The sequence below is a fragment of the Brienomyrus brachyistius genome, chromosome 23 (assembly GCF_023856365.1).
Source record: "Brienomyrus brachyistius isolate T26 chromosome 23, BBRACH_0.4, whole genome shotgun sequence".
NCBI classification, from domain to species: Eukaryota; Metazoa; Chordata; class Actinopteri; order Osteoglossiformes; family Mormyridae; genus Brienomyrus; species Brienomyrus brachyistius.
Window position 1 is genome coordinate 14,211,027 of NC_064555.1, and position 14,781 is coordinate 14,225,807.

Sequence of the window (14,781 nt, forward strand, 5' to 3'; positions counted from 1 at the left end):
GAGCGCTTTCACATCACAGGAACTTTTTTCTGGAACCAAAACCTTTTTCCGAAACCAAGGACTATTTTGTAGTTCTTTGGAGGGAGTCCCGGATTGCTTTTTTAGTACCTACTCCAGACTTTTTGTTCAAACACAGCCTACTGTAGAGGTGTTTACAACAATAACTTTCTGATTTGGTTGACCACAAGCACCGACAGTAACTTGGAAGTTCTGCATAAGTGTGGGGAAAAGAGATGTAATGCATCAATGAATATCTTTTTGCTTGCTTCTCCATATTTTTGCATCGGAAAATTCAATAGATAACTGATAGACTTTTGTCTAACATCGCCAGTGCCAGCGCTCCTTAGCAGAATAATGTTACATTAATCTTTCCTTTTCCACAGAATAAAAACAAATTTGTGGGCCAGATTTAATAATGCATTATAAACATGCCATAGGCCGTATAAATAAAATACAAAAAGGCTGTGTCCTGTTTTGATAAAAAAAAAAATCCCCAAGTAACTGATAAATAATGAACAAAACAACTTGTTCATCCTTGTTTTGGGCTGGCAAGTGTGAAGTTTAACTCACAAGCTCCTTAGCTTATTTAGCATAAAGGTCCCAGTTCCTGTTGTGCGATGTGCAAGTGACACATGAAAGTGGCCAAGAACTGCAAAAGTTCTCGGTCGAGACAGCTGAGGGACTTACAACCAGGAATCAGATTCCAGAACTTCAGTGTGAAAGCGTCCATTTTCATTGAATGAAACAATGCAATGGATGAGGAATGAACAAATCCATGGACATGCTCAAATTGCAGATTTGAATGCATTCCGGTGAATGTAGCTCGCTGAAAGTACTGAAGTAGGTGTCTTGGCTTTTCATTGTTATTCTCTTCATATTTACAACATGTTGCTGCACCATTTCTAAGGCCATCTCCATCTCACCCACATCTGCAAACTCTCTTGTGTAGATCACCCCTTAGTTGTTATTCAGAGTTCGACAGAGAGAGGCCTTTAGGCCTTCACCAGTGCACATATTGCTATGCAACAAATCATCATCGTGTGCCTTCTTACACAGCTTTAACTATCGAAAATGAAGAAAGCCTGGTAACTAGCATGTCACATGATAGAGATTCTGTAATTATAAAATTTGGCCAATCGTCAATATCTGCAGAGGGTATACTGTACTTCCATTTTCCATAACAGTCTACGTCCTAATTCTAGAGTTGGTTTTTTTCTTTTTTTAATGGAAGGGGGTTGCAGGGGATCCTAGGGCCTATTCTCTTCCAGGTACCCACTGGGAGGCATTGCTGGTTCACACACACACACACACACACACACACACACACAGACAACATGATGATTTACTCATTTGCACAAAGAATACTTTTGCTGTGACCCTGGCAAATAGGGTTGTCGCTCACTCCCTGCCCAACGAAATAACTGTGGCAAAACACAGGACAGTACAGTACTGTGGATCCTGTCACTAAGATGGCAAGTCTGGCAGCAAAACCAAATGAAAAGCAAATAAGTCCTCTAGAGAAAATGCGAAACAAGTGCAACCTAAAAGTTAACACTTATATACAGGGGTACTGGTTCACAACCAGTTCAAAAGATCAGCAGATAGAGATAAGGGCTACTGTCTATTATTTATGGCTAGTCTCTGGTCAAAGTTGAATCATGTGTCACCAGGGGTTCAAAACTGGGTACACAGCCCACACCTAATGCCCATCCAATAAGAAGAGTGGGAGAAGGCCAAACCAGCTGGCAGGCACTCTGCAGTACCACAGCAACACGGCAGGTAACTAAGCCACAGTGCCACCTAAACCCCAGTGCGGAAACAGAAACTAGTTTCTAAAGAAACAGAGCACTAGACAAAAAAACTAAACGAAAAAGCAGTGGAAAGCTGAAGCAAACACTTAGTGTTTAAGATTTAATGGTATTTATTATTAAATTAAGCCTAAACAGTTTCAGAACACAGGCCAACTTGAAATGAAGACAGATCAAGAGAGTCGCGTTCAACATCTTGATTCTCAATCTTAAAAAAGCATGACCAACGTTTGCACATCTGGATGGATTGATGTTTGGATTCATTCCAGGGTTAAGCCCACGACCAGGGAGAAAATGCAGCAGTGAGATGGGGGCTTCTAGAAAAATTCCAGGGCTTTCATAACAGAACAGCAGGTCCTGGGTGGGGGTGCGATTAAAGCCGAGCAGCGGGAGACACAAGAAACTAAACAGAGATATCTGGGAATTTATTGGTCAATGACAGCCCACAATTCTAGTGGGTGTTGATGGTCTTCATGCTGCATTGAGCACAACCATCTGTCCGCAGCAGACTCTCACACCCACAAGGCTAGAGAAGCAGAGGGTCTCTCCCACTTCCTCTGCTGATCCCAGGGTTCCCCAGAAAAGGGCCCACGTCAACCCAGAAAGCCCACAGGTTCTACTGCCCAATAGCAAAAACGATCAAAGGATGTTCATTCTGGTCACAATGAATGCTCACTTTTGTTCCAAAGGCACCTTTTTTAGGCCATGGTCAGTGTGCTGGCTCAGCAGTAACAAAGTGGTCCCATATTCCAGCTTCAGGTTTGCCAGTGCGTGCGAAACATGGGGTTTAGAAAAGCTGGTGTGTGCGCAGTCTCTATGATGGACTATCATCCTATACAAGTAAAACCCTGGGACCTTTTAAAATATTGTACAATGCTGCATCACGGTATAACTCCTCTCGGCCTAAACTCCAGTACGCAAATGGTTCATTTCCTGAGGCCTGTATCATAAAGCAGGATATCATGTTTAGCCAGATAACTTCTCAGATGTAAGGTACTCTAGGCGAAATGCAAGAGAACAAAGATAAAGTCCATTTCACCTAGAGTACCTTAAATCTGGCAAGTTATCTAGCTAACCGGCAAACCTCACTTTGCGATAGATGCGTCTGGCTGGTACTTGTAGCAGCTTGAAAGCAAACAAATTCCCAGCTACCTGCCCAAGATAAACACAGATCAGCTGACAACAGCAGGGACTTCCTGGTCAACAGTAAACCAAAACAGACTAACATAATGCCATAATCATGTTTGTTGTTGTTAAATACCAGCAGCAAAATACCAAGTTATCTTCAGATGCTGAAATATCCAGTACCCAGCGGCAAAAAAAAATGGTACCACAGTTTTTTTCCAGGCCAAATACACAACAGGCTACACTGGCCTGATCGCCGCTAAATGACTTACTCACAAATGCATACAGCATGTCGTTGCAAATGCCCGATTAAGCGGTCATGGCAACTGTACTGTGGAGGGCGAGGTCCAACCAGAAGCCCATTTCATGAAGACATTAAGAATTTTGGCAGAGCAGAAGCTGCAAGTGAGGAGACAGGACCAATAATAATAATAATAATAATAATAATAAATCGATACTTTTAATGTCCCCGTAGGGAAATTGTCTTTACGCCTCCCACAACTTCCTCTTTTTTCATAGAGGAAGTTGTCTGCGAAGGGCTGCCACCCGTAGCGGCGCCCAGGGAGCTGGGGGTTAAGGGCCTTGCTCAGCCACAGGCTGATGCTGGGTTTGAACCTGCGACCTTCTGATTACAGGCACACAGGCTTAGCCCACTGAGCCACATGCTGCTCCCCAAAATGAATACAGCACCAACCAGTTCCACTTTCCAAAAGGAAACACAAGCAGATAGGCTAAATAAAAAGGGAAAGTATCTGCGACCAATATGGAGGATTTGAGTTTCCTCACAACACTAATAGCATTTATATTATATGTACCTGTTCAGCTGATTTATGAAAACCACCCTAGATTTTTTAGACATTTACACAACAGGATATTTGACAACATCACAGCGGGTTATGTACCTTGGCTTTGGGTTCCTGCATTAAAGCCCCTTCCGGAAATCTAAAGCGGTAACCTTTCAAGTCACGAGTGTGTGGTCTTAGCCAGTGTACTACTTATAGCCGAATAATTCGGGATGTTTAGATGTTGTGGAGCTTAAAACGGCAGATGGGAACCAAACACACAGCTGCGGACTCTGGGATAAGAGAGAGGGAGAGAAAAGGAGGGAGAGAAGATGCACCCAAGGTGACTGGGGCGGGGGGTTCCTCCCACAAGCCAAAAGGCTGTTCTGATGCTTAGTCTGGAACATTGCTTTGACCACAGGGATAAAACAGGAGACAATCCAAATTCTCTGATATCCAAGAACAACTCTGATACCCATGAAAATTAACAGGCGCTGACTGCTTAAAAGACAAATTGATTAAATTAACAAACAGCCTTTACCATCCGGCCAAGAAGCACATCCTTATAAGCATATCCTTACAAAAAGCTTCATTGTGAGAGACCTATATAGGAACAAGTGTCCCTGTTTGCAGAAGTAAACATTTGCTTGAATATAAATCCATACAGAATATTCCAACTTAATAAACAGACAGCCCTTTAAATCGTCTGCCGTGCTGCTTGTTAAGATGGACAGTCCATTTCACTCGAGCCAAGGTACAGTCACATGACTGCCTCTCTGGCTCGTTGTGGCTCGATTCCATCAAGAGATGAATCAACCGAGCAGGAGTCACCCTTTGGCAGCCAAAAATGGAGCCCTCCACATGGACAAACAGCAAGCCACCTGGTGGATCTGTGATAACGGGTTTCTTGCGAGGATTACATCATGCAGACGGGGAGGCGGAGTGAATCAAAAGTGGAGGAAAACATTAAGTGAGAGAAATGTGAAATGAGAGAAGGTTTGGCCGTAAATCACAAGCCGCACATAGCCAATGCTCACTGCAAGGACATCTCCTAACCATAAGCACATCATGAACTCTCTACCTCCGCGCAGCCAAGATGTTAAATCCCGTCCCAAAATACGAGCCCTTCCCAAATGCAGGTGGTGTGGTTATAGTCTGTGCAACGTTTTAGCTAACACACCAAAGCCACAGGTCTCACTTTCAGGTGAACGATTCAAGGCTGCCTGTAATTCTGGGTATGTTTTGTCCCAGGCGGCTGGATGAGACTATGAGTCACAGAGAGAAGAAACTCAGTAAAGCACCAGTCTTTCCCTTAGGTTTGGTGGGGAGAAGTGTGTTTGGTTCTCATAAGGGGGGGGGGGGGGGCAGACGGACACTGATTCATGGTGTTCATGTAATGACAAGTCAAAAAAATGCAGATATTTTTGTCTGCTTTCAGGTGGTTGATGTGACATTTTCCGACGCGCTCTCTGTCTGCTGGTGGGCGTGTGCTCACCTGCGTGTGCGTGCACGTGTCTGTGCACGTGCATCGGGGCGGAGCTCCGCCATGCGCGATACAGAGAGCAGAGGAGAATTGTAAATGGGCGACCGTGTAGAGACAAAAATGACAAGCTGTTGTGTAAATAAGATAAATAACATAAGGCTGTTTAGTTTGTTTAATAAAAGGACAATGTATAGACCTGTTCTATAGGAAAGGTAACCTTAAATGACTTCTGTTGTGATCTGGCGCTATATAGAAAATAAAATAAAATTAAATTAACTTGACCTTCAAGGGGGGGCGGGAGGTGCCGTTGGGAGGGGCAGCGCGCCCACTAATATAATGGTAGGGGAAACACTGAGCACTCAATCCCAAGTAGCAGTGACCTAATAACAGCTTTACAAACCCACTTCTCAGGCCCTCCTTTAGGAGGGGGAACCTCATGCGGTTGCATCCTTGTGTTCAGTCATTCAGCCCACAGAGCAGCTCAGTTTAAGGAACATGTCTGCAATTTCTGCTGCTCTGGCTCCCTGACGGACCACCATGGTCTTTCTCTAATCTGCTCACGCTCTAGGGATGCTGGTCAAAGGCTGCAAAGACTTTGATGCAATCACCCCATAAGAGGCGAGTAAAAATGTAAAGGAACAAGAAGAAACCTTTAGAAAGCAAAGACCAGGAGAAAAACAGATCTGCGATACCGCTGTAGGAAAAGGCGTCACACCAACAGAGGGGAGAGTGATGAGGGGAGAGGCACGGGGTGCAGATGAAAGGTTGCGGTGTCCCCCCTTCACCATTGAAAATGTGAGAGCAGCCAAAGATTAAACTGAGTGTAGGTATGCAGATGGACATGCAGAACCTCCTGCCCGACAACACAAGAGACCACACTGCTTATTTCCAGTTCTTAAGCTACTGACTTTCCATCATACATTTGGCAAATTTAAATGGTAAAGAGTTGCATCACTAGCAATGCAAACAAAACAAGGACAAATCTAGAACTTTGCAGTTACATGATTATACTCCCCAACTGCCACAGCTGCTACAGCCCTTAAGTTGATGGGATATTTAAGAGAAGCAGGCCCATTGTAGGAGGAGCCATGTCTGCATTTGCCTTTACCTCCTTTGCTATATCAATATAGAAAACACCAGGGGGCCTCTGATAGCAGAAATACATCATGCTGAATAATTTACATGCACAGCCATCACTGACCTCTTCCAGTCCGCCCTCCACCTTGCCGTTGCCCGTCTTTTCCAGGCTGCCGAGCGTCGCATCCGATTTGGAGCGCTGATGCATGCGGCGGGACGGCGAGGAGCAGGCTTTGGCGGACGAGTCTCTCAGCTCAGTGGGCCCGAGGGCATCTGACAGGATGAGGCGGCGCAGGCGGGCGCCCCGCGAGTGCCGCTGCGCCGAGATGTGCATGTCGGAGGAGAGGGCTCCCAGAAGCCAGGTACAGAGCAGCGAGAAGGCCACGCCCTGCCGGCAACGGTGTAGCACGTAGGGCCGGATGGCTCCCCCCACCTCCGCGTCCATGTGCACGTACATGTTGAGCAGCTGCGGCAGGTAGAAGTCCACCTCTTCGTGGCGGAAGCTGAAGAGTCGATTGCCGATATAGGCCTGCACGCCGGGCTCCTTGGAGTTGTACAGGTAGGAGATAGCCATGGAGACATCGAAGAGCTTGGACTCGAACAGCCGCAGAAGCCAGGACTGCTTGGCGGCGCCATTTGGCTCCCTCCGGAACAGCACCCCCCTGTCTTCCTCATCCTCATCCTCCTCCTCCTGCTCCGTGCAGATCTCAAGGTTCTGGACACTCCTGACCTCCGGCAGTTCGGCTGTGCACCCCCCATTGATGACTCCCTGCCCTCTGGAGCTGCTCACTGGCTCGCTGTCACCCTGCAGCTGCTGGGCCTTCTGCAAGACCTCCTGGCAGGCCACCCTGGCCACCTCGGGGTCTATCAGCAGCTCCGGATCCGCCAGTCCTTCCGTGATCACATCCAAGTAGGGGCTGCTGCCTCTCAAGCTTCCAGAGCTACTACTACTGCTGATGGGACTGGCCCATCGGATATGTTGGTGGCCAGGGCAGGAGGAGGATGTTGAGGAGGTGGAGGGTGAGGAAGGACAGGAGGATGATGAGGTGGAGGAGGACGTTGGGCTCAGCTGAAGCTCCTCCATCTGGGCCGGAGGGAAGGCTATGTCGGTGTCAGCCATGGCCGAGAAAATCAGCACCACTGCAGGGCAGGGAGGGAGAGAAGTCAGCGAGGAAGGTCATTGGCATCATGAAGACGCGTTACTCCTGGTGGTGACAAAAGCTGCCACAGCCTAGCTTTCATCAGTAGTGAAAACAGAAACTAAATCACATGTGCTTCCACTGAACCATGTCCATTCACAAAACAGTCAAAACCTCCCCGTGTGCCTAAGCACATAGCTGGAATTCTATGAATTCCAAGTACAATGGGAGCCTCTTCATAAAAAATTAAAAATAAATTCCGGAAATATATTTTTAAAATATCCCATGCGCATGTGCTGCAATGTATACCGGCTAAAACGCCTGAAGCAAGCGAGCAGAGACGTCACACCTACACAAAGCACTGTTCACCCAAGACCGCCCTTCATGGCACATGATTCAGGTCAAAATTACCACAACTGTGACCAGTACTTGCAGCATACACAAATTCATAAACATCCCTGCTTGCTGGTTAGTTTGGCTTCGATACATATATAGAATGCAACATAATTGCTGAGCCAAGCACAAGAAATGGAGGTCAGCTCTGGATTCTGGTCTTCCACGGATATCATCATCCATGTAATAAAATAAAAATTAAATTAGAAGAATAGATTTAATTTAATTTAATTTAATTTGAGAGTCAAGGTTCCCGCCTCAATCCTCTACGTCACGATAATTTGTTTTACCACATAGTACTGGGGCTTTGGATTACAAAATTTCTGATGTGCGTGTGGTCATACCCTAGAGAAACTTTACCCAGACTGCTTTGGTATAAACTGCATAAATGGGTAAACAGACAGAGCTACATAAAATACTTTGAACTAAAGTGGTTTAATAATGGAAACAAAAACAGCGTTCAATATCTCTCTACCCACATAATCAGTCCAATGAAAAAAAAAGTTTTTGATCTTATGCTAATTCTCTCCATTCGCTGATACAAGATTATTACCATTAGCTACTGGAGTCAGTGAGCTGTGTGTACAGCCACTGACAATGGTCCATGTTCTCCCAGTGGGGTTGGGAAACTTGCATAAGGTGACCTTGAATGCAACCGCAGGGAAGATGCAACTTATTTAACCGGGTTTCACTTATTCATGATGATATTCATTTAAGTCAAACACAGCCCAGTATCACAGCAAGCCTGTACTGCATAACAAAACGAAGCTGTCAGCCCGTATTTATCTCAATGTAAACCAGCAGTGAAAGTGATGTTTATTAGACAGGGCACAAAATAGTACGAATGAAAAGCTGCAGTAAGGCAGGTTGATATGCCATAAATGCCCATCATGTACTGTACTTTAGAACACACCTGTTACCCATTCATTCACAGAATAGCCACTGAATAAGGCCTGACATTGCCAGAGCAGGACGAATGACATGTACTAATGCAACGTGGCATGCGGAGAGAGGCAGAGGGGCGTGAAGCTGCCTGGCAGGTTTGACGTGTCAAAGAGCAGCTTTCTTTGTCTCCAGGCCTACCATCAGATCTGCGCGTGTGATCAGCGCTGACACCTTCTCTCATACGACGGGGTCAAGCTGTGAGATATTAAATCAACATGTCTTCTTCCCCCTGAATGCTACATGAATTTCACACTCTCCAACTGTGTGAAATAGCTCTCTTGATCTGACAGATCAAACAAAGATTCAAAACGTAATAAAGCTTCATGCAAAACCAAGGTTGGTAAAATATTTTATCATGGTAATTTCCCCCGCCCATAATTAGTCAATATCGATAATTACCACAATTTAATTTACGTAATCGGTTAAGTAATTCAAGACTCCATTGCTACTTAAAATTCCATTAGGATTCCCGTTAAACAGATTCAGAAGATGAAAAAAGACAAACTTAAATGGACTGCAAACTGAAATTCAATTTTAATAAAACCTATTAAAATAAATTTTTGTTGTAGGGCGTAACCAAAGGCAAAGGAGAGAGGTTTATGCTGAGGGGACACAACGCATGTGTGGTGAATTGTGGAACTGTGGGATGCAACAGTTATCATTAATGAACAGCGGAGAACCAGTTTGCAGTCTCAGCCAGTCTTGAAAGCAGGCTTTTTCAAGTGCTAATCCGTCCGAGCAGGAGTCCTGCCTACTGCAAAGGAAATTCCTGCTGGCAAGGGACATTGGGAATGCCTCTTTTCAGGGGGTGCACAGGTCAACAACCAGGAGAAGCATAACAGGGACGGGTTACATCAGTGTTTCCCAAACCGGTCCTCGGGAACCCGCAGACAATCCACGTTTTTGCTCCCTCGCAGGCAAATAATGTGGACAGTCTGGCAAGGAACTTGGAAGGAGCAAAAACGTGGACCGTCTGTGGGTCCCTGAGGACTGGGTTGAGAAACACTGGGTTACACTAACACCTTTTGAAATCATGTTGCTGCACATCACATTATAGGAATCATTGATGCTTTGATGTTTGAAATGGCTTTCTAGGGAAATCACTAGAAGTGGTGCTCTTTTTAATAATGAATAGGTTGAGTAAATGAATGAAGACTATGGAATTAATGCTTTAAGGGCACATAAAAAATGTAAATGTGAAAAATTAAAAAATGCTTCTTTTTTGCACTGAATACAATTCGCAGTCAGACAACCTTGAGCAGACAGGGTGTTACCACAAGACCAAGGCTTCACTGTATCGGTACAATATCAGTCATGTTGCGCGTGGCTCACAGGGAGATGTCACCCACTGGCATGTAACCGGAGAACAGGCATAAATAAAACATAGCTGTCCCTTGCTTCAGTCTGAGACTGTTTCTGATCCATCGAAAAACAAGACAGAGGTGAACCTGAGAGTCGAGGTACATCTTTCCGTAATCAGAGGAAAGTAGGACTGTCACTATCGATTATATCAATAATTGAGTAACCTACCAATTAATCTGAGGATTCATCGAGTAGTCGTTTTTATTATTATTATATATTATAATAAAATAAATGATAAATTGCATTTGGCACACAGCAGGAACCAACCAACCATTGCAGGGTCACACATACGGTCAATTTAAGCATGCCAGCTTATTTAAGTTGCATGTTTCTGGACAGTGGAAGGAAACCTGAGACTCTGCCAAAAAGTCACACCCACACGGGGTGAACATGCAAACTCCACATGCCCAAAGTGGCAGCGAGCAGCGACAACACTACGTGCTGCATCACTGTGCCATCCCCACAGGCTTGCACAATGTGCAATGTTAAAATATCGACACGGCATTTAATGCACATGAAATTGTCACATCGCAAGGACCGCAACAGTCTGCTAGGTTCGTACCATCAATATGTTGCGCTTTATCACATTAAACCAAATTTAACAAGCTTAGGCAGTTTTAACAATTGTTCCTTTTCAATATCAAGTATATGTTTAAAAAAATCAGTCTAAAGTTCACTACTATCGCATGAGCTCTGCATGCACTCTCTGAGACAACCATAATCATTCACATACTTACTCTTTCACTGACCATGCGGTCTACTCGTGGGAACCTGAACAAAAATTAGCAAAGAGGAGAAAAGTGAGCAAGAACTGGTTACAAAAAGGCATTCACCTTCCTCTGTATGGAAATATTTTGTATTTCAAGGAGAGGATATTGAGCAAAAGCAAGTGATTTGCTGGCACAGTTTTGTGTCTGTTGGCACAAATAACTGCAGTACCCCAACTTCTCTGACAGACTTTGCTGGTAGATGAACTATGTAGCCAACTGGAATTTATCATCAATTCTTAAACATCGCAAAAACAAATATTATTCAGCCCTACTCAAAAACACAATATGTTCACAAAAAATAATTTGTTATATATTGTTAATATGTACCATATCATACCCATTTTACTGCTTCTATAGCACATCACAAGACAGTCACTCTAAGCAAAGAGGTGATTCGCAACTGTAATGTTCATTAGCACAATGGCTGCCAGTCTGACACATCACAATTTAACACAGTTCTACAGTTACCCTTTTTGGAAATATGGAAATAAGCCCAGCCACTACACTGTTAGAAGGAAGCCTGCATGGTCAGTTTCTGCTTTTCGGAACGGAGGTAACTCAATGGGAAATTCATAACCCACAGGCTGGGAAACCCAGAAAACTCCAGAAATATAGTAGAAAAAGGTCACAAATACCATCTGTTATGGGTGTAAGGAGTTCCTTCAGAAAACAGCTGGGATGGAATGGTTTGAAATCAGACTTTGTGCATGGTCCAGTTCAGCAGTTCATAAATTCAAAGAGCATAACAAACAAACACTGGGAAGCAAACAGCCTTATTAATCCTGTCTAGCAATGAAATCAAAACAATGCACAGATGGCGAGGGGTGCGGAAACACTGCAATTCTATTGTAGGGACCTATCCGCACACAGACCTTCAAAACAACAGCAGTGATTCTAATTCTATGGACTAAAATAATATTTAGGTTCTTTCTTACGTCCTCTGGGTACGGATACTGGCTCCGTCACTCGCGGTATCATACCGTTAACTGTGGCACAGATAAGCAGGACCGGACAGCAATCAACGTACGTTTAGCGTGGCAAACACACCAAAATAGGAAAATGTCACAGAAACGTGCTGAAGGCGCCGAGGGCTCGAGCCCGTCAGTTGGTCGCCGAAGCTGTCAACCGCCGGCACGTGAAGCTCTGAACACCACACCGGAAACGCCGCGCGCCTCCCAGCTCGTTTCGGATGCCCCACACAGCGTGGGCCGGCTGACGCGCACTTTCACTCCCCCGCATTTAAATGCCTCATAATTACCGAGTGTCGCTGTCAGCAGCCACGTCAACGCAGCCAGTTTATGCGTACCACTGTAGAGGCTGCTATGATTTAGGGATACCGGCGAGCGCACGACACACAGGGTCTGCTTCACCAAATAAACGCAACACAACTGAGCGTAGCTAGACTCGCAGAAACTTCAGCCATCGAACGATCAGCTGTTTGCTTTTTGAAAAAAAAAAAAGATACGCAGACATTTCAAATATTGATCCAACTTGCCATCTAACCTAAGATTAAGACAAGTAACAAACGTTTATAAAGGAGTAAGGCAATTACATATTCTGAAACCAAGTATCCAGCAATAACAGCTAAACATCTAAGTAGATTTGACTAGCATAATTAAAAACAGAAGACGAACTCAAAATATCCGATCACACTAAATACATTAGGAGCTCGCAATGTCAAATCAAAGCAGCCATCTAGCCTTGCATCTTACCTCGATGGACGAATATTTCTCCAACTTCCTCGTAAACTATTTAGCAAGTGTTCCGAGTGCGGATCTGAAGCTGCGTCTAACCAACATTTAGCTGGCGATTTGCATCGCTAGCAACACAACAGCCGTAGACCATTCACCTGTTAGTGTAATTTAACGATTCATCAGAAGGTGATCTAGTCGCTGACCAAATGTACAGGGAAATAAACAAATACCGACAGACGAACTGACAAGAGAAATCCACTGTCATTTGTTGCCTTGGACTGTGAGCCCTAATGGGAAGGTTTATTTCCCAACTGCGATCAAATCCCTAAATACATGATCGTTGATGAAGTAAAACTTAAAATATTAGCATACCTCTGTAACAGACGAGTAATGTTCGCTTCTTATTTCCAGCCTTTCATCTCCATTTGGTGGGAGTCTGGATCACCTCTTCCCAGCTTCCGATTCTGGCCAAGTTGGTACACACAGGCCCCAGTCTGGCCGTAACTAGCCTGCAGGTCCTGCAAATTTTTGAATTTAACCGGCGACGCCACAGACATCAAGTGGGCGCAACTGACGAAACCGGAGTGCGTTGGTTGCCATTTTGGCTCTAATGTGTGTTAGGCGGAGCAGGGCATAAAAATAATCACAGCCGTATGATGTCATCTCACAATTAATATGCCAAAATCTGAGGAGAGAATCGCCGCCAGGGAGCGACGTGCGGCTTGAGATGCGCTTAAAATTACGCCTAAAACGGAGCGCGTAAGCAGAATTGTCATTCGTATATGATTATGGCTTAGATAACACAGCTGCTCAGTGGAACACTGATTGTTGATTTCCGAGGGCCTTCTGTGGCCGGGAGACCTTAGATAGCTGTCCGGTTTGTGCCTGAAAATCAGACAGTCGAATCATCTCAGCAGAAGAATATTATAATTTGGGCATTTTCTGTAATCCAGTCGCGTGCCCCCTACTTCATTTTTAGACATATATATTTTTTTCACTGTCAACTATTTTGGCTTTTCATTAGATCTGAAACCATTCATAATGTGAATTTAATCTGCGGTAAGGATACGGACGCAATTCATAATTTTGATTACACTTACCCTAGATTGATGATCATTATTTAATGCCTACATTTTCGACAGCAGCAAGACCTAAACGACAGACAAACTGACATGAAACATGTTCTATAAAGTGTATTTTAAAAAAAATCTGGAATAGTTGATCTGCGAATAGTTGATTTTTGCCTGAAAGAAACTAACCTATTAACTACCTTAGATATAGTACTGTAACAATGGGAATTATTGAACATATAAACAATTGTGTCGCAGTCTATTTGAATGTTTCAGATTCCAACAAACACACGCCATAGAAGCGTCTGTGAAGACCTTCACTGCCAAATCACCGGGTAGTGTGTACTGGCCTACACCGTGCATAGATCGTGACTGAATGATTTCATCTTCTAATCGATAACATCCCTCTGTCGTCGTTTTGTGCTGCATATGGAGCGCCACCTGCTGGCGTCTCAATATCAAAACACGTCATACAGTAAAAACAATAGGCATCGTCGAACTACAGTCAAAGGAAACTACACACTGAGGTATAGTCAATAAATACATTTTCCAGAGAATACAATAAGAAAAATAACATAATTCCTAAGCTAAAGTTACCTGAGGATAAGCTGGATGCTTATATATTCTGTATATATTCCATTTATGCACCATGACGGAATTCGATTCCATTCACCCAGCGCATTTATCAGTTGATAACACAAGTACAGGACATTTCCTTATAGAGCAGTTATTTTTTTTCTATAAATAACTTCATCCTTGAGTTACACAAAGGACTGCAAAAATTAAAATAGATTGACAACAGCTGACTTGCCAGCATTTACTTGAGGCAAAAAAAAAGTTGTACAAAAACTGTGCATTTCACACTAATTTATGTACACAACAATTATTATAGTTGGATTATGAAAATATATTAACAGTTGGTGTTACTGTTTAGTTTTCAACTGGGTCAACGTTTCTGTAATGTAAATCTAAAACAAGAGATACTCAACAAACTGAATACAAGCTGCAGCCAGTTACATTTAATACCACCAACATATAAGGTGCCATATTGTTTTATCAAACCATCATTTTTAAAATCATGTGCACAACACTAGAAATGAAAAACACAATTATTTCATGGCTGAAATAAACAA

At 43.9% G+C, this 14,781-nt stretch overlaps 1 protein-coding gene across 1 annotated transcript in view; it reads right to left on the minus strand.

Moving 5' to 3' along the window:
• LOC125719332 (phosphatidylinositol 4-kinase beta-like) overlaps positions 1-14,781 on the minus strand; it is a 34,964-nt gene that overhangs the window by 12,022 nt on the left and 8,161 nt on the right. The window contains exon 10 of the mRNA XM_048994001.1: positions 6,400-7,415. Coding sequence (XP_048849958.1) covers positions 6,400-7,415 — 1,016 coding nt within the window. The remainder of the gene's footprint in view (positions 1-6,399; positions 7,416-14,781) is intronic.